We start from the raw sequence: 19,388 nt of genomic DNA, 5'->3' as shown, positions 1-19,388 counted from the left end.
TGTTGTGCTTTGTTGGTTTTTTGTTGTTTTAAATTCACTTTGTTTTTACTTTTTTGCTGTCTTTGTTTTGTTATATTTGTTATGTTATGTTTTGCTTTGCTCTTTTTTGTTGTGTTTTGCTTGGCTTTGTTTTTGCTTTTTTGTGTGTTATAAAATTTTTTAAAAACGAGCACTTTTTATTTTAGAAAAACAGTTACTGGAAAATTGTACAAAATATGAAAGTTTTTAAGAATACCTAAATACGTTTTTTTCTTGTTTAATATTTATGACCATGATGGATTATTTTTTTTCACCTTCCACTTTTTAGAGTCGGATGTTGCAGATTTCAACGGCAGGAGCTCTTTGCTGTACCGGTTTAATCAGAAGTCCACCAGCACTGTGAAAGATGTCATCTCTCTACGGTTTAAGAGCCAGCGCGGGGATGGGGTCCTTGTGCATGGAGAGGGACAAAGAGGTGATTACATCACCCTAGAGCTGCATAAGGGCAGACTGGCCCTGCATATCAACCTGGGTGAGTGAGAGCTCTCTATAGCCTTTTAAACTCAAAACCAAAGGCCTGAAATGTACTCTGTGCAAGACTGTGAGCACAAATGCTTTGAAAAAGCTTGATTTGATGCAGTTGCATGTTCAGAATCGTGGCAGATATTTTTAACAGTGTGTTGTATTCTCAGTGTTGCCACAGCAGCATTTGCTAATGCAGGCATTTGCATTTTTTTAACAACTATTTTTAGCAAGTATTGTGAAAATTACTTTTTTTTTTAACTTTAAATTATTTTATTTGAATTACTTTATTGCTTTATACAATGATATTATCTTTAGTAGTGCATCTCAATTTTGCAAATAATTTTGCTTTCGTGCATCCAGGGACTAAACTGGTGTTTTAATTTCTTAAAGTTATTATGCAAATTATGCAAAATAACATTTAAGTGTACACTAGGACACAAATTAGCCTCCAATCTAATATATGTTGACTAAAAACCGCAAAACACCTATTTTTGGAGAGATTCAAACTCACTGTTTAGGTTATTCCACATCTTTGGGTTTTGTAGAGCTCTTCTATCACTGCAGCAAGAGGAAGTGTTCATAGACATTATCATGGCATCTTACTGTAATCACATGAGAGGCAGTTGTGAAACAAAGATTTGATTAAGAGGCCAAATCTGCGCCGTAATCACATTTAAGTGTATCGAGCTGTCACAAAGAATGGTCTTATATAGAGTTCCAGTGCTTTCAGTGCCTCATGTTCAATTAGCACCAGCAGTCAGATGGAATAAGTTGTGCATTACGTGCGTTAAGAGCGGCGGCGAGCTCTGATTGCTAAGTATACCGAGCCAAGATTGTGTTGATGCTGTTTATCAGGACAATGTTTTTCATTTACATTTGCATTCGCCCTCTATCTGAAAGCCACAAAAGCTCTCAAAGCTAATTTCAAATGCTGTATATTGTCTCCTTCATGGGTAAATCTCACTATAATGTGTCTGCTTTACATTTCTATCCAAAATCATAAAAGGATTATATTGCTTAAAGAAAATGAGGCATATTTTTAAGACACTAAATCACCGCCACTTTTGGAGAAATATTTGGTTAATTGTCATGCAGTTAATTTGACAATGCAACAAATAATAACTAAGCTAAAAATAAGCTTACTTTTCTTTATGCAAAATATAATTTCGTACTTCTTTCTTTTGATTTTGTGGTGAAATATAAGCTGAACAAGTTCCTGACAGGCTTCTCTCACTTTGTCAAGATACGCTTCTCTTTCTGCTCTTTTATCATCAATACAGCAGGTTTCTTTCCAGGAAGTTCAGAAGGATCAAACAGAGGAGACAGCACATGGCACACCTTTCCTAAGCTATTTATGAGAATATGCGCAGAAAAAGAGAGCGTTTGATAATTTTCTTTCTAAGGTTGCCCATTATAAAGAAGCTATAAAATTAGCAACTGATAAAAAAAGTTTGCTTCCGACAACATATTAATTTTTGTTTAATTTGCTAGCATAATATAAATGGGATTTGATTTTTATGCACCTTTATACCTTTTAATACTAAAATAACGCTGCTAAAGTATCTTTCTGGTGAATTTCTTAAACATAAATAAATGCATAAACAAAGCAACAACAAGAGGCGATGGTGCAAAACTAAAATTCATCCAACTTTTATATTTCTTTCTCTCTTTTTCTCTAGATGACGTTAAGATGCATCCTAGCAGTGGTCATGTCTCTGTGTTTCTGGGTAGTCTTCTGGACGACCAGCACTGGCACTCCGTCCTGATCGAGCGATTTAACAAACAGATCAACTTCACTGTGGACAGACTAACCAAACACGTGAGGACGGGTGGTCTGGATGATTCACTGGAAGTCGATTATGAGGTGAGAATGTTTTTGGTTACTTTACTTTTATTTATTAAAATTTTGTACAGTCTATTAGCAGATCCATATAGAGATCCATAACAGTAGTTTTTATTGAAGACCCCAAGTTTCACGGCTTGTTACGTTTGAGCTCACCTCACATTTAGCAGATATTTGCATCTTTAAATTTACAGTCTTTTCCAGAAAAAAAAAAAAAAAAAAAAACTTTGATTAATCATCCTAGACTACAGATTTTCATCCAATAATATATTACCTACAATCAATTTACAATAAATAGGATATATTTAATTCATTACTTTATATTTATTTAATATTTATTACTTTAAGGGATCTTGAATGCATGTGCTTATTTATTATTTATTAAAATTAAATCATTTTAAACTATTAACAGTTCAATCAGTTATGTTCTTCTTTTGATGTTCTATTTATGTTGTTTATATTTTTTCTGTGTTGCATTTTGAAGTGCATTTTATGAAATATGCAAGTAAAATGCATGTTAAATATAATAATAAATAACTTATTAATGAAGTACACAAACATTGTTTAAGCTAAACTTCGAAGTGCATTGAAGTGAATTACTATTTGTAATAATAATAGTATTTTATATTTTAACGAAGTGCAGCAAATGTTGCACTTTGAAAATTTTATGAAATACGCTATGCAAGTAACATAATAATAATAATAATAATAATAATACATTTTTGTTGTTTATATTGTTGCATTTAAAATAGAATTAAATGAAATGTGCTATGCAAGTAACAACAAAAAATCTAATAAAAATCATAATACATTTTGTTGTTTCATTTGGTTACACTTTATTTTAAGGTGTCCTTGTTACAGTGTAATTATACATATAAGTACTGAGTAATATTAATAAACTACATGTACTTACTATATGGTTAGGGTTAGGATTTTGCTTAGGGTTACTTGCATGTAATTATGCATAATTAATTGTTATTATAATAGTAAGTACATGTTACATATATAGCAAGGACACCTTAAAAAAGTGTTACTGAAGAATTTTATGAAATGCACTATGCAAGTAACATAATAATAATAATAATAGTAATTGTAAAAAATATTTTTTGTTGTTTATATTGTTGCACTTTGAAGAGAATTTCATGAATTATGCTTTACAATTATTATTATTATTATTATAAATACTAATAATTTAAATTCTAATATTTACTTTTAATTCTAATATTTTTTTTTAATTTTATTTATTTTTTACATGCCCCAAAAACAGATGGACCTGTTGATTGGACCTACATAATAGCTTGTGTACCTGTACATGTTGGTTTAAAGAGTGGAAACTTAAAGAGTGACCTTAATCATGTAATTTTGATTAGTTAAGAGCGTAACACCTCAAGCACCAAATCACTTGGCCAATAATTGGACACGTTTCCCGCTATGTTGTAAAACCTCTCCATTGCTGTTGTTTTCCCATTCATTTCACAAAGCTCAGCTTTGGAGGAATCCCTCTTCCCGGAAAACCAGGCACCTTCCTGCGGAAAAACTTCCATGGATGTATGGAGAACCTCTACTACAATGGGGTCAACATCATTGACTTAGCCAAACGACGCAAACCTCAGATCTACAGTGTGGTGAGGATGTTTATCTTGTACATTTATTATAGATCATCTTATACATTTGTTATTGTTGTTGTCAGAGCCATGAAAAAGCTATACACTAAGAAAAAAATACCACAGGTCTTGATGAATTAGCAATCCCATCCCATCCTATCCATAATGGATGGTTCTTGACCTCAGTATTTCGTGATTTTTTCCCTAATAGCACCTGCATGGAAAGGTGCCAGAACTTTCTGCAGCCAAGTCTGTGGATTGTGATGAATTTTGATAGTTGGAGCACAAACAGTGTTTGCAAAGAGATTGATTTATATTTTCATTCACATTAGTTTTCACCTGCATTTTTCCAGAAATGCATCTTAACGCTGGTGTAGCTCTCTGTGGAACTGGTCAGCAGGGAGCGAAATGGAGCCATTCGGATTTTCTTCAGTCATCACCAGTATACTATGGCACCACAAGGGAGCTTTTTAAGAGAATGAATTGTGGTTTTGTCCACATTATTCCCACAGAGCTGAGAGCCGAGTCATTAAAATATCTTTTACAAGGTGCGCAATCACTCTCCAAGAGCTGCTCGGGCCTTAGATTACGCCTCATAAATGATCCGCTGACAAATACCTCATAAAATCCAACTCACCAAAGGTCTGGGGACTGAATTACAGTCATTTTGAAATGAAGGAAGGGTTTTAATGAGAGGGATGGCTTTGTGTAATGACACGTTTCTGCTTATTTGACTACTCCACACATGTAATTTTCATATGCCTGTTTTATTTCATATTGTTTTGGTTGCATTGAGATATTATCCATAAATATACAGTTTATAATTGAAGATCAAAGCAATAAGTAATAAGAGGCATGTTTTATAGTTGAGTTATTTGAAATTTGAATGTTTATGGCCTTGTAGACTGAGAGATGATGGATGGATGGATGGATGGATGGATGGATATCTAGATGGATGTGAATGGATGGATGGATAGATAGATAGATGGATGGATGGATGGATGGATGGATATGGATGGATAGACAGAGAAATGGATTGATGAGTTGAGTTATGTGAAATTTGAATGTTTATGGCCTTGTAGACTGAGAGATGGATGGATGGATGGATGGATGGATGGATGGATGGATGGATGGGTGGATGGATATCTAGAGGGATGTGAATGGATGGATGGATGAATATGGATGGAGAACTAGATGGGTATGGAATAAGGGATGGATGGATGGATGGATATAACCTGATAGATATAGAGCTAGGTCAATAAAGAACTGGATAGATAAAGATGGATAGAGAACTTGATGGATGTGGATGGATAGAGAACTAGATGGATATGGAAATAGATAGATATAGATGGATAGACATAACCTGACAGATATAGAATTAGATAGATGAAGATGGCTATATAATACCTGACAGATATAGAATTAGATAGATGAAGATGGCCATTTATTTAGGGTATTTAGCAAACGCTTTATATATAATATATATATATATATATATATATATATATATATATATATATATATATATATATATATATATATATATATATGAACCCTTTAGAATTTTCTATATTTCTGTGTAAATATAACCCAAAAGATCATCAGGTTTTCACTCAAGTCCTGAAAGTTGACAAAGAGAACCAAATCAAACAAATGAGATGAAAATGTATATTTTGTAATTTATTTAGTCAGGGAAATTATGTAATATTACATATCTGTGAGTAGCAAAAGTATGTGAATCTCTAGGACTAGCAGTTAATTTGAAGGTGAAGTTAGAGTCCATCTGTTCAGAGGTGTTTTCAAACAGTGGGATGACTATCTGGTGTCAGTGCATGCCCTGTTTTCAAAGTCTGATCATGTTTGTGGAAGTGAATCGTGATACGAACAAAGGAGATCTCTGAGGACCTCAGAAAAATAGCTGTTGTTGCTCATCAGGCTGGAATAAGTTACAAAACCATCTCTTAAGAGTTTGGACTCCACAAGAGGGAGATCACACTCCCGAGTCGAATGCGCAAAGTCTGAACTACTGAGGATTCAAGTCCGACATTTGCGTACTTTGTTTTGAGAAACGCACGCAGACCTATGTCACCAGACTATTTGCCTAATCGTCACGGTACGTTAGACCGCGGTGGAAACGCAGAAAGCAATAGTTCTGGGGAGAAAATAGTTCCTGGGGAAAAAAGTTCCTGGTACAATTGTTCCGGGTAATTTCGGTGGAAACACGGCATAAGCAACTAAAGGCCTTCTGACATTGGCTCATGTTAATGTTCATGAGTCCACCATCAGGAGAACATTGAACCACAATGATGTACACAATGATGTACACAATGATGGCAGAGTTGCAAGGAGAAAGCTACTGCTCTCCAAAATGAACATTGCTGCCCGTCTGCAGTTTGCTAAAGATCATGTGGACAAACCAGAGGACTACTGGAGAAAGGTTTAATCAATAGATGAGACCAAAATGGAAATTTTTAGTTTAAATCAGAAATGTTATGTTTGGACAAAGAAAAACACTGCATTCCAGCATACGAACCTTATCCCATCTGTGAAACACGGTGGTGCTGGTATCATGGTTATGACCTGTTTAGCTGCATCTGGGCCAGGACGGCTTGCCATCATATTGATGGAACAATGAATTCTGAATTATACCAGGAAATTTTAAAGGAAAATATCAGGACATCTGTCTGATAACTGAATCTTAGTAGAAAGTGGGTCATGCAGCAAGACAACGACCCCAAGCTCACAAGTCGTTCTACCAAAGAATGGTTCAAGAAGAACAAAGTTAATGTTTTGGAATGGCTCAGTCAAAGTCCGGACCTTAATCCAATTGAAATATTGTGGAAGGACCTGAAACAAGCAGTTCATTGGAGGAAACCCACCAACATCTCAGAGCTGAAGTGGTTCTGTACTGAGGAATGTGTTAAAATTCCTACAAGTTGTTGTGTAGGACTGATCAGCAGTTACAAGAAACATTTAGCTGCAGTTATTGCTTCAAAAGCAGGTCACACTAGATACTGAAAGCAAAGATTCACATACTTTTGCCACTCACAGATATGTAACACTGGATATTTTTTCTCAGTTAATAAATGACAAAGTATGTATTTCTGTGTCCTTTGTTTGATTGGATTCTCTTTGTCTACTTTCAATCTGATGATGTTTTGGGTTGTATTTAGTAGGAATATTTGGGCGTAAATCCCTGATAATGACAGTATTTTTTTATGATACAGAACCTGAATATAAATCCACAGTCCTGCTTTATTGTTCTACATTTTACCAGTTCTGAGGCTCAAGGATTAACAATCCTCTGAATCAAGCAACTTTTGCGAGTTTCCAGTCTCATAGTCTCATATTGTTAGCACCCGTTTCCCCACTGTGATTATGTGTAATGGCTTGTCATCGGCTGTTATATCACGTCACATCAGTGCAGTGGACTACACCAGAGCACAACTAATCACTGCAGCCATTAATCTGGCCCACATGCTGGATATTGCATCCTTTAATGGACCGGGAGGGAGTTCAGTGGGACTCTGGTACTAATGACAGAGATGACCGAATTGCACTTAGTCCATGCCACCCTCTGAGATTTTCACAGCAGACACCTCCACTCGCTCTCAATTATGCAGTAAGTTTTCAGTGAGGCAAATATACAGGCTCCTAAGGGGCCTTTGGAGCCCAATTAGAGCCAGGCAATGAGGCATGCTGTCTCTTAAGCAACTAGTGCAATCATAGTGGGACTTCAGAACATATGTGGGATACACTGTGTCCGGGATTACTAGGGTCGAAAGGTCTAGGACTTTTTTTTATGTCTGTTATATTGCATTTGAATGTATCCTAACCTGTTTGATTCAACCAGGGCAGACTTTTGACACTTAAAAAAAAAAAGGTTTTTTCATTTACTTGAGAAGCTTTGTTTTCAAAATATGTTATGCACAAAATGCTATTTATTTTTCTAACTTAATATGTTTGTTTCCAAAATGTTTCTATCTTGTTTTGTAAAAAAGATCAATCAGGAATACATCAGACTTTATTATGGTTTCTGCTTTTAAACAAGACAGAATAAAGTTAGTTTAAAATATCTGAAAACTGTTATTTATTTATTTTTGGAAGTAAAATAGGAATGCAAATGCTCTTTGCTGCTGACTTTAATTTAAAATATATTTTCTAAAAACTTTTATTATTATTATTATTATTATTATTATTATTATAGTTTTTATTATTATTATTATTATTATTATTTTTTATTTTAAAATGTTTTTTTATTTATTTGTTTTTGTTTTTTTTTTATTTTGTTTTTTTTTTTTATTATTTTTTTTTGTGTTTATTTTTTTTATTTATATATTGGAAATGCGAATGTTGTTTCCTGTTGGCTTTACTAAAAATATTTATTATTATTATATTTTATTTATTTTTAAAAAAAAAAATCAGAGTAATGTTTTTACTCAGAAATACTTTATTACGGAAGTAAATTGGTAATGTGGATGTTGTTTCGTATTGGCTTTAATTAGTTGTATTTCCTTCTAGATGGAGTAAAGTGTGTCTCCACAGGCTTCAGGTGTTTCTGTGGTGTTTGGGGTCTTATTGGATTGTATTTATCTAGCGCTCTGTCACCTCCTTACTTAAAGAATCCAGACACGTTCTTTTTCCTCTAGCGGTTCACCATGCGATAGGCCTATGGTCTGGAGCTGGTCCTGTTGTGGCTTGCTGTCTGAGACCACACAGAAAGACGGATCAATGGATTGTCCACTATATAGTCCAGTGCCATTGGAATGTTGGTCTAAAAACAGACCCCTATTCTGTTTCTGTGCAGACCTGCAGTCTTCGAAGTCCTGACATTTGACTTACTGTTTATTACCCTGTCGCTCAGTCTGCCTGCCTGCGGGCAAATCCTGTCAAAGAAGGAAAAGAACATGAAATTTCTGCATGGATTTGTGTTTAGATTGAGGGGAAATTGTTTGTTATTGTGCAAACACTGAAATATTTACTACACCAAAAATTTTACACACACACACATCCTGATATTTTTTACTCCAGTACTCCATTTTAACCGTCTCATAACCTGTCATTTCAGGGTAATGTGACTTTTACCTGCTCAGAGCCTCAACTGGTATCCGCCACCTTCTTGAGCTCCAGCAGCAGTTTCCTGTCACTTCCGTTGGACGCTGCCACGGAAACGCTGTCGGTGACGTTCCAGTTCCGGACATGGAACCGGGAAGGGATGCTACTTTCGGCCTGGCTGAGGAGAGAGTCAGAGAGACTGCTTTTGCTTCTCGTTCATGGGCAGCTTAGACTCACACACCACAGATCAGCGTTGCAAAGCTCTGATATAGTCATCGGTGAGACGTCTACTTGTGTACATGTGTGTCTTTCTGGAGCTTACCTTTTGGGGTTTGAACAAACAACCATAACACAAAATAATGTAATTTGAATCATAATATTTCAAAAACAAAAATAACAACAATTATAATAATTAAAAATGACAACATAAATATTTATCAATAATACAAAAATAATAAATTTGTATCATAAATTTTTAAAAAAACAAAAATAATGATGTAATTTGAATAATAATAGTAATAACAATAGCTAATAACACCATATTTATTTTTTTTGTATTATTAATATTATGTTATTTATTTTAATATAGTATTGTTATAATTATGACAACATCTAAGGAGATGTTACAAAGACCACATGTCAACATCTATTATTATTATTAGTAGTAGTAGTAAAGAAAATCATCTTTACTACTCATAGATGTTTGGGTCTCCCAAAGGAAACCCAATACATCAGTATCTGAGTAACTTTGAAAGTGACTCACTAAAGGGGAAATATATTTTTATCCATTCTTCTTCTTCTTCTTCTTCTTCTTCTATAATGATTTGTTATTAACAATAATATTTTATTATTGTATTTATAACAACAGCTATTAAAAATATAACATTTGGTGTTATTTTGTTCATGTATTTTTAAATAATAGTTTTTATTAACAATAATATAATTATTGTTATAAATATTATAATAATAACAACAACAGCTATTATTATTATTTAATCTCAAATATGCTAACTCTTATATGCAAAAATAAACTGGTTGTTTTGTCGCTGCAAACCACTGTCGATACAAATGCTCCTTAGTCTAATTATAATTAGCTTAAATTAAGAACAACAGATGTGAAAGGGAAGACACTCCAAGGGATAAATATACAAGGTTATGCGCTTGTCTTCACATTTTGCATCTCCGCCACACAACAACATGAAGAAAATCCAATCCCACATGCACACGTTCACCCTAAAAGCGTTTACCAAGAATTCAAACAGGATTTTTAGTTGTAAAACACTCTTTGGCAGGCACACCTGTATGTCGACTAAATTTTGGATGCGGCTGCCTGGCAGGCTGCCATTGCAGACGGTAAACCGAATCTCTGCACGTCCCTCTCAAGGGGAATAGTGGATTCTCTGCCGGGCTGACATATGCAGATTAACTCGTTGAGCTCCAGCGCACAAACCCCAGATCTGTCAATCATTCGCCCTGATTAATGCGCAGCATTTGAGGCGTAACATTGCTCCATGTCTTCCTCTGCCAGGTCAGGCTCTGAGTGATGGCCAATGGCACACGGTGTCCATTAGCGTGGGAGGTTTCCAGGTTTCCCTCTCGGTGGATGACGAGCCACCGTCCACCATGCAGCTCAAGGACATCGCACAGCCTGAGAGGAGCGTGCTAATTGGTGGTAGGGTGCTAGTGGATTTAAACTAGCAAACTAACACTTCAGTTTTATAATTCAAAGCTGTGACTAATAAAATATGTACAACTGAATAGTGTGGGCTGTAATTACAAAATCCCCTACTTTTGGTTCTTTATCATGCAAGCTTTATCATGGATTACTGGATGCTTAATTGTGAAGAATATACACATTTTACCCAAAATGAAAAGAAAGAAATATGAAATGGTATACAAAAATGAAGACTCCAGTACTTTGGGACCAGTAAGATATTTTACACTGAGAGATAATTTTCATGCAAATAAATAAACAAATGAATAGATAAAAATAAAAGTAAGCAATAGATGAGTGCTAAATAATAACATTAAATTACTGTAATACAATAATGAGAATCAAACTGTCACAAAAGTAACAATTGTAATTGTCCTAAAATATGATTACATTTTTAATAAAATAATATTTTTGAGGTGGATTGTGGCCCTGTTTTGTGAGATTTATATCTCTTAAAGCAGATGGTATCAGGCTGTGTTCTGAGCTAATATTTCTAAAGAATTGCTAAAAACTTTTACCGATAGTGACTGATACCATACTTATTATAGTGTCGCGTAGCCAGATCCTCAGACTGACAGCAGAAGGTCTGGGAACCTTGGCCGCTTTGAATGGCCAAACATGTTTTGTATTGTGCCGCGTCATTTTTAGGGGCATGGAAATATTCTCACAAACATGTTTTGTATTGTGCCGCGTGGGACGTATTTTAAAGAATCTATGCCATGAACTTTACATATCACATGCTGTTGAAAAATCCAGCATTTAGGTTGATCCTGATAGCGCTCATTTGTTACAGTTGTAAACACATCATCACAGCATATATATATGTGTATATTATTATACAGTATAAAGCACTATTTAAGGAAATATTCTCACAAGTATATGTATGTATATATATCTATATATAGATATATATAGATATATATTATATTGTATATTATTATAGTTAAAGAGCTCTTTTTGTGTTGTGTATTTTGTTTTTTTTATATTGTATATTATTTTGTTTTTGTTAACAACAGTGACTCAGTTGTAACTGAATATTTTTAACAGGTTGCCCATCAGTGTTAACCAATCAGGGTTGTCGAAATCCGACACTGGCATATCAAGGCTGCATGCGCTCTGTTATCATTAACAACCAGCCAATCAACTTCAACCTGGTGCAGCAAGGTCTGCTGGGAAACTACAGCAAGCTCCAGTTTGACATCTGTGGCATTCGTGACAGGTATATCTATTAGTCATTCTGTTTGAAATGCTAATGACAAGTATCTTTTTAAATAAATTATTGTGATTCACTCATTATAAGATAATGAGCGACACAAACAAGCACAGTTTCAAAACAACAGGGCGTAGTGATAAAATCCATGCCAGTGATTTTGCAAGCTAACTGGGATTCACCTTTTTTGCCTGAAACTTCAAATGTGAAAATTTGTTTCACACCTCGCCCAAGAGGATGGATGGTTAAATGTGATGTTTATGTGAATAAAAATCTAGCTTCATACAGCTGAAGTTTGTTTAACGATAGTGTATTCTGTGTGAGTGCAAAAGCCATGGGCAAAGTTTAAAGCTGTAGCATCAGACAAGGACACAACCTTTGTAACACGTTTGTTCAGTGTTTAAAAAAGAGCGCAATAAATTAGAACTAATTAGCAAGGTGGGAGACGCAGGATCAGAGTTTAGCTTGATCACAGTGTTTTGGGGCAATGCATCACTTCTCTGCATGCGTGTGTTCTCATTGTGCAGATGACACCAAAGTGCTCTACACTGTTGCTTGCACTGTGAACAATATAATGACAGATTTAAATGAGTAGAGGAAATGAGCAGATGAGACAGTTCCTCCATTATCCCCCATCCTTTAGCATCCTTGCCTGTTTTCTATGGTCTACTTTATGGCACACACAAGCGGGAGATAAACAGGGAGGAATAAAAATGAGGCAGAATGGCAGAGAAAGAGAGAGAGAATGCTAAGCAGGTGAAGATAAGAGCGTTTGTGATGGTGGGGGAAGCCATTCAGGTTAAGGTAAGAGCATTAGACAAAGAGGAAGAAAAAGAGACAGATAGAAAGGCTAATGCACTGAAGGATGGAGGGATGAAACAAGGAAGGAAGAAAGAAAAGGAAGTAAATGGATACATTGATGAAGGAAGGATGAAATGATGGAAGGAAAAAAAAAGAACTGATTGATGGATTGTTGTACTGAAGGAATGGAAAAAAAAAGTAAGAAAGAGGGTAAATGAATGAAGGACAGGTGGATGAAGGAGTTAAAAGAAAGAAAGAAAGAAAGATCGATAGATAACAATAGAGATAGAAAAGACTGAAAATGGAGGGATGAAAGAAATAGGTAAGGAAAGATGAATGGATCAATTGAAGGAAGGAAGGAAAATATGGAGGAATGGAAGAAGGAAGGATTGATGGGTGTACGAATGGATGAAAAAGAGAAATAGATGGAGAGAAAGAAAAAAGAAAGATAGATGAAGAAAGAGAAAGAATAGATGGTCAAACAAATTAAAAATGACTAAAATTAGATTCAATTAAGAAAGAAAGAAAGAAAGAAAGAAAGAAAGAAAGAAAAAAAATGAAAGAAGGGTGGATGTATGAAGGGGTTAAAAAGTATATAGAAGGAACGATGAATGAAAGTATGCAAGAAAGACTGATAGGTGGATGGATGGAATAAGGAAGTAAAGAAAAAAAGTTAGTTAACTTAGGATAAGAGCATTAGATGCAGTGAAAGTCAAAAAAACAAAGCCATCTAGCAAGTCTGGTTAGGTTACAGCATTGGACAAAAAGAAAGATAGTTAGGGGAGAAAAGAGAGATAGCCGGGTTTGGAAAAGAGCATTACTGAAAGTGAACGCTAGCCAGGGAAAAGGAGAGGGGGTGAGATCGTAAATTCTCTGCTGTCAATCTCGTCTCTGCAGGTCTTTCTGGCAATGTATGCCACATTCTTCACAGAGCAAATGCTCAGACCTGGCACCTGGGCAAATGACTGTTGGCAGGGCTGACGTGGGAATGAATTGTGATTTTAGCTCTGCCAACATGCTGTGAATGTTCCAGGGGGGAAAGGCAGTTCCAGGCATGCATCCACAACCCACTCAGACTGATGTGCCCTTGTCAAACAAAATTTGAAATGCTCTTTTGACCAACCATCACCTCAGAACTAAAACAGGCCAAAACTGTGTTGTGACAAGTTTAATTGCTCATGTGAAACCAACTTGGCCTTCATGGTAGCAGCTGTTGAATTCTAACATATGTTGTAAAACATTGGATTTAAGGTTTCTTCCCTTTGGCTGAATTTAGTTAAGCAGTTGTCCTCAGTCTTAGCTACTTTGGGACCTTGATTTAATACCAAATTTGGACCTTTTAAATTGTGAGATTACTTTCTTATACTGTTTGACAGAAAAGTTTGTTGAGTGTTCAGAATTTAGCCTGGGCTAGCTAGCTAATCCTAGTTGTCCTATATACTGATAACTTTTTGACACTTAAAAGTGAAATACCCAAAATGATTTTGATGGGTTGTTGAGAAGCACCCAGAGTAGGGGCACATCAGGGTGATGGTTAGTTCTGATGGGTTGGTGAGCGACATCCAGACTGGTTGCATGTCAGAGTGAAGATTAATTGTAATTTGTTGGTAAGCAGCTCTTTGAGTAATATGCATGTGGGAATCATGGTCATTTCTGATCAAGTAATCAGCAGCATCCAAAGTATAGGCACCTCAGAGGAATGAAAAGTTCTGGTGAGTTGGTAAGTAGCAACCAAAGTAGGGGCATGTCAACATGAAAGTTAGTTCTGATAGGTAATGAGCAGCATCCAGAGTTAAGGATTTATCTTAGTGATGGTTGTTTCTAAAGGGTTGCCAAAGATCCATGGATGATCCAGGGTGGTAGTTAATTCTGATTGGTAGGTTAGCAGCATATACAGTAGAATAGGTGTGGTATAGCGCCTCTGATTTCTGATTGGTCAATAAACAGAATCCAGAGTGGGGGTATGTCACCAGAGCACTTCCCACAGGGGAAGCCTTGAAGGTTAGTTCAGAATGGTGTAGGATCCTGACAGGCAGACAATAGGTAGTTCTGACTGAATGAAAGCCATTGGAGGAGTTGCCTCTGTACACTGAATAAACTGCATTAGAAAATTCTGATGGGTAGGTGAGCAGCATTCAGAGTAGGGGCACGTCATAGTGATGGGTATTTCTAAATGGTTGGAGAGCATCCAGAGTAGAGGCTTGTCAGGGTGGTAGTTAATTCTGATGGTTGGGTGAGCAGCATCCACAATAGGTGCATATTGTATTGATGGTGATTTCTGCTCGGTCAGCCAACAGCATCCAGCGTAGGGGCACATCATCCAAACTTTTCCTGCAGGGGAAGCTTTCAAGGTTAACTCAAAAAGGTGTAACGGGGCGTAATTTCGACAGGCAGATAAGATAGTTCTGTTTGAATGAAAGTCATTGGAGAAGATGCTTCAACTGCTTTAGTGTTGAAACAGCTCATCATTTTGTAAAATGACTGCCTGACAGCGCCTTCAACACATTTGCCTTGACATAGTCATCTTGGTGCAAGTTATATTTAGAACTTGCTACAGATAAAGGCTTGTTCTGTAAGAGGAGGATTATAAGATTCATGGGACTTCCCTCTGATTTTTACAGTCTCCGCAAATGCTGGCTGACTGTGGCCACATTAGAGACCTTTTGCCAAAAATTATGTCGGCAAAAAGGTTCATTGTCTATTGTCAATAGTGTAGAGATGTATAAAGCATAGCTCACAGAGAAGTCACTTTCAAACCAAATAGCTTTCTGCTGGTCATCTCGTGACCAACTTAAACTTGAGGAAATGTGGGGTAAAGTTTTGTCCTCAAAGAAAATATCTGATTGTGCAGATTTCTATCGTAATGACTGGATTTCTCCCATGGAAATTTGCCAAACAACCACCCTCTAAAACCGATGTCATGTGCGCAAGTTATTATGACTCTTATTGACTGTTAAACTTTTTCTAATGATATAGGTTGCCATCTCCTCTTACATCCTAGTGATGGATGTTGCTAATTCTTAAAGGTTAAACCCAAAGTATTATTGTCATAGTTTGGATAATTTTGATTGGTTTGTAAGCAGCACCCAGAGTAGGGGCATGTTATCTTGCAATGATCCTGAACGCTGTTGACTTATGACTGTCTAGGCAAGCCAAGGACAAAAACATAAAGAATCATTTGAGAGACAAATGACCCTTCGAGATGCAACATCATTAAGAGCCACATGAAGCTTGTTGAGTACCAAGGCTGTAGAAGATGTGCCTGTTTTCGCTTCAGTAAAGCCTATCAGTTGGAGTAAATGAAGATAAGCGAGGCCAGTTGTTGGTTTTGGCTGTCCTCTAGAATAAGTTTCGAAAAGGTATACTCCTCTCTGACAGCCTTTGATCACCATCCTAAATCATTTGTGTAGACCTAGACTAGCATGCTTCAGACACTTTCCCCCTGTTTCTATCTGCATTCCTTTCACGCTCTATATCTAGCTATCTCTTGTAATTTTCCTCCACTTTCGTTGTCTCTTTATCACTCTGTCTAACCTATGGCTAGGCCCGAAGTCCCTGTTCTCACCAGCTGACTGCAGTTTGATAGTCAAGACAGATCAATAGAGTTTTGGACAGTGATCACTAAGCCAAGACACCTCAGATCCTGCCAACAACCCCCCCCCCCCCCCCCCCCCAATTGCTTTGAATAGCGCCTACGGGGAGGAAATGGTTTGTGGGTGAATATATGTAGCTATCCTTTGTGATGCTACCCACGTTGCCCTGCTCTTCATGAGATGCATAGCAGAATTAAGCAGAGAATGAAATGCGAATGAGAAAGTAATGGTAATCTTTAATCACACTCGCTCTGGCTGAATGAAGATTCGCACCACAGCACTTTAGATATCCTTCAGTTACCATCCGTGACCCTTTAGATTTTGCTTCTTTTAACCTTTCTGTACCAAGCACTTTCCCCCCGCAAAAGATTGGCCATTGTACTTTTGTGCTTAACCTTGCAGAAAAGACATAATTAAGATGTATTCAAATGCATTTCAAGGTTTAACAGTCAGGTTTCATCGCATATTGTTTGTCGGTTAGCGCTGAGATCAGCTGGCACTGGTGTAGATCGACCTCTGCTGAGTTTCAGAGACGTCTGCAATCTTGCAGCCAGTGTGGCGAGACTGTTGTTATTCCTGTCCTCCCTTCCCTCATCACACTTATTGTGCACAATTTTTTACAAAATGGTTTTATGTCTTTGTAATGTTACGCCTCTGAAACAATGTGTTTCAGGGACGACATTGTTTTGGGCTACTGTTAAATCCCGCCGATAGTTAACACAGTAATTTAATGGAGTTTAATGTTAATAAGGTTACTTCAATTATGAATTGAAAATTAAGCGTTACCATTGGGATACGTCAAAATGTTCTCAAGGGTGACTTGCGGCTTCCACAACCCGAACTGCCGCAAGATACAATTTAATATAAAAAATACCAACCTATTTTGGGGTTCATCTTCAGTCTGGTTTCATCCTCCACTGTTCATCTGTTAGTGCTGAGATCAGCTCACGCTGGTTTAGAATTGACCTCTACTGAGTTTCAGACACGGCCGCAATCTTGCGGCCTATGAGGCGAGACGGTTGTCATTTCTCTCCCCCCTTCCCTCATCACACGCTACATGGATATGAGTTATTTCTGCCACAATGGAGTCTGACAGCTGTGTTTTCTTCTTCTTCTCATTATCCTAGTCTTTTGTTCCCTCTCTCTACTCTAAATTAATCAAAGTAGCAATCAAGCATTGGAAGATTCTTTAAAGTTCTTTTTTCCACATCTCTGCAGGTATTAATATTTTGTAAAGCATTTGATTGGTGGATTCAATTATTAAAGTTTCTTCTAGTGACAAACTATTACAGCATTAACACCTTTCACATTCAACAGTTGACAAAGAGGCATTTCAGAAGAGATCGTAATTTTAGAGCTAAATACATACCCAGATGGTTTTGTTGAATTATATTTTAACAAGGGAGTTCAGTCGTATCACAGTTTTAATTAGCATTTTTACATGCAGGTATTTAGCATATGCTTTGCATTAAATCGCTCGTGTATTATTGTCTTTCGGAATTAAATTTCCTTTCTGAAATATTCGTTTGTCATTTAGGATCCATTAAGGGATTTTTATGAGTAATGCACCATATGAATATAGATTGTTTACCTGCTGATGAGAGAGGGATAAAACGGTAGATAAACTGTCTCATATGCAATTGCAACGCAGGATGTCCCATGTACTTTAAGAACTTGATCATTTCAGGAGTCGTCAATAGTTGATATATGGCTCACAATCTTTTATCACTTGTCCAGAATCCTCATCCTTGAGTGCATGTTCAGTCTGTTGCAAAATTGATGCCTCCTTCATGAGCTTTCAGCCTCACTCATCTATTTCCTAATAGTCACTTGTGGTTATTGATTGATGTCATGTCCTTAAATCCCTCTGAGCACAAAATGCATCACCGTTCATTATTGTACCGTATGTCGCAGTGTTTCGTTTGTGTAATTTGTGTAATTCGATAATGTATCTTCCACCCTGCTGTAAGTACCATCAAAGTTTTAACAGAAATCTTTTTCCTGCAGATGTCTTCCTAACTACTGCGAGCATGACGGGGAATGTTCTCAGTCCTGGAACACGTTGTTCTGTGACTGTTCGGGAACTGGATACACGGGAGCAACCTGTCATAACTGTGAGTTGACGAACGAATACAAAAAAATTACTGATTGTTTGGTTTTTGGGAAAGTAGCTACAAACTCTTTCAAAGCTTCATGTTTTGGCGTTGATGAATGATGTTTAAACTTTGTTTTAAACTTTGTTTATTTTTTCAATTCTTTTGAAGTTAGTAATACTGCTTAAATATGCAAAACAACCACACATGTATTCTCTACAAAGCCAAATAAACAAGTTTCCTCCTTTGATGACACTCAACATGAGCTGACTTGTGGTTTTCGTTGCTGTTTTTCTGGTCAGCCATCTTTGAACCCTCCTGCGAGGCCCACCGGCTCACAGGAAGTGCCTCAGGCTTTTTCTCAATCGATCCTGATGGAAGCGGGCCACTCAAATCCACCGTCGTCTACTGCAACATAACCGGTGAGACCTCTGTGGGATAAAAAACATAAGTGTTAACATGAATACTGCAAGTGTGGGATAAAAATAGACATGCTGCATACATACTGTACATGCAGTTTTCTCAAATTGCATGTGTTAAGAAAATATTAACCCTTCAGTGAATGAAGTTTCACATTCACAGCTAAGTTTGAGCCTGCCACCTTTTTTAACATCTAAGATTTTTGTCTTTTTTGTTTTAAACCCATTGAATATTACAATAAAGTTAAATTTGCTAATGTTCGTTAATACTTTATATATTATTAACCAACAGTGAACACTACTGTGATTTTACAGCATTTTATAATAGGTAAATGCTAGTTTACAAATATATTGTTGTTTACTGCTAAATTCATGTTTTTTTTTAGAATTCATTAAAGGGGACATAACACACATTTTCGCTAATCTCATGTTAATCTTGAGTACCTATATAGTAGTATTGATTTCTTGTTATTTTTGAGTAGTTTTTTGTTTTTTTTGATTTATTAATGTAGGATAAGGGTTTGCGATTCTCTCCGAAAACAGCTGAACTCC

At 36.4% G+C, this 19,388-nt stretch overlaps 1 protein-coding gene across 1 annotated transcript in view; it reads left to right on the top strand.

Moving 5' to 3' along the window:
- The window catches only part of cntnap5b (contactin associated protein family member 5b), a 58,683-nt gene that overhangs the window by 21,842 nt on the left and 17,453 nt on the right, over positions 1-19,388 (top strand). Inside the window, exons 5-12 of the mRNA XM_042711748.1 lie at positions 308-511; positions 2,184-2,368; positions 3,829-3,972; positions 9,020-9,284; positions 10,535-10,678; positions 11,768-11,939; positions 18,332-18,438; positions 18,720-18,839. Of these exons, the coding sequence (XP_042567682.1) occupies positions 308-511; positions 2,184-2,368; positions 3,829-3,972; positions 9,020-9,284; positions 10,535-10,678; positions 11,768-11,939; positions 18,332-18,438; positions 18,720-18,839 (1,341 nt within the window). The remainder of the gene's footprint in view (positions 1-307; positions 512-2,183; positions 2,369-3,828; positions 3,973-9,019; positions 9,285-10,534; positions 10,679-11,767; positions 11,940-18,331; positions 18,439-18,719; positions 18,840-19,388) is intronic.

Source organism: Cyprinus carpio, chromosome A22, assembly GCF_018340385.1.
Source record: "Cyprinus carpio isolate SPL01 chromosome A22, ASM1834038v1, whole genome shotgun sequence".
NCBI lineage: Eukaryota > Metazoa > Chordata > Actinopteri > Cypriniformes > Cyprinidae > Cyprinus > Cyprinus carpio.
The sequence above is the reverse complement of the archived record's forward strand: the minus strand, read 5'-3'. Positions and strand labels throughout refer to the sequence as shown.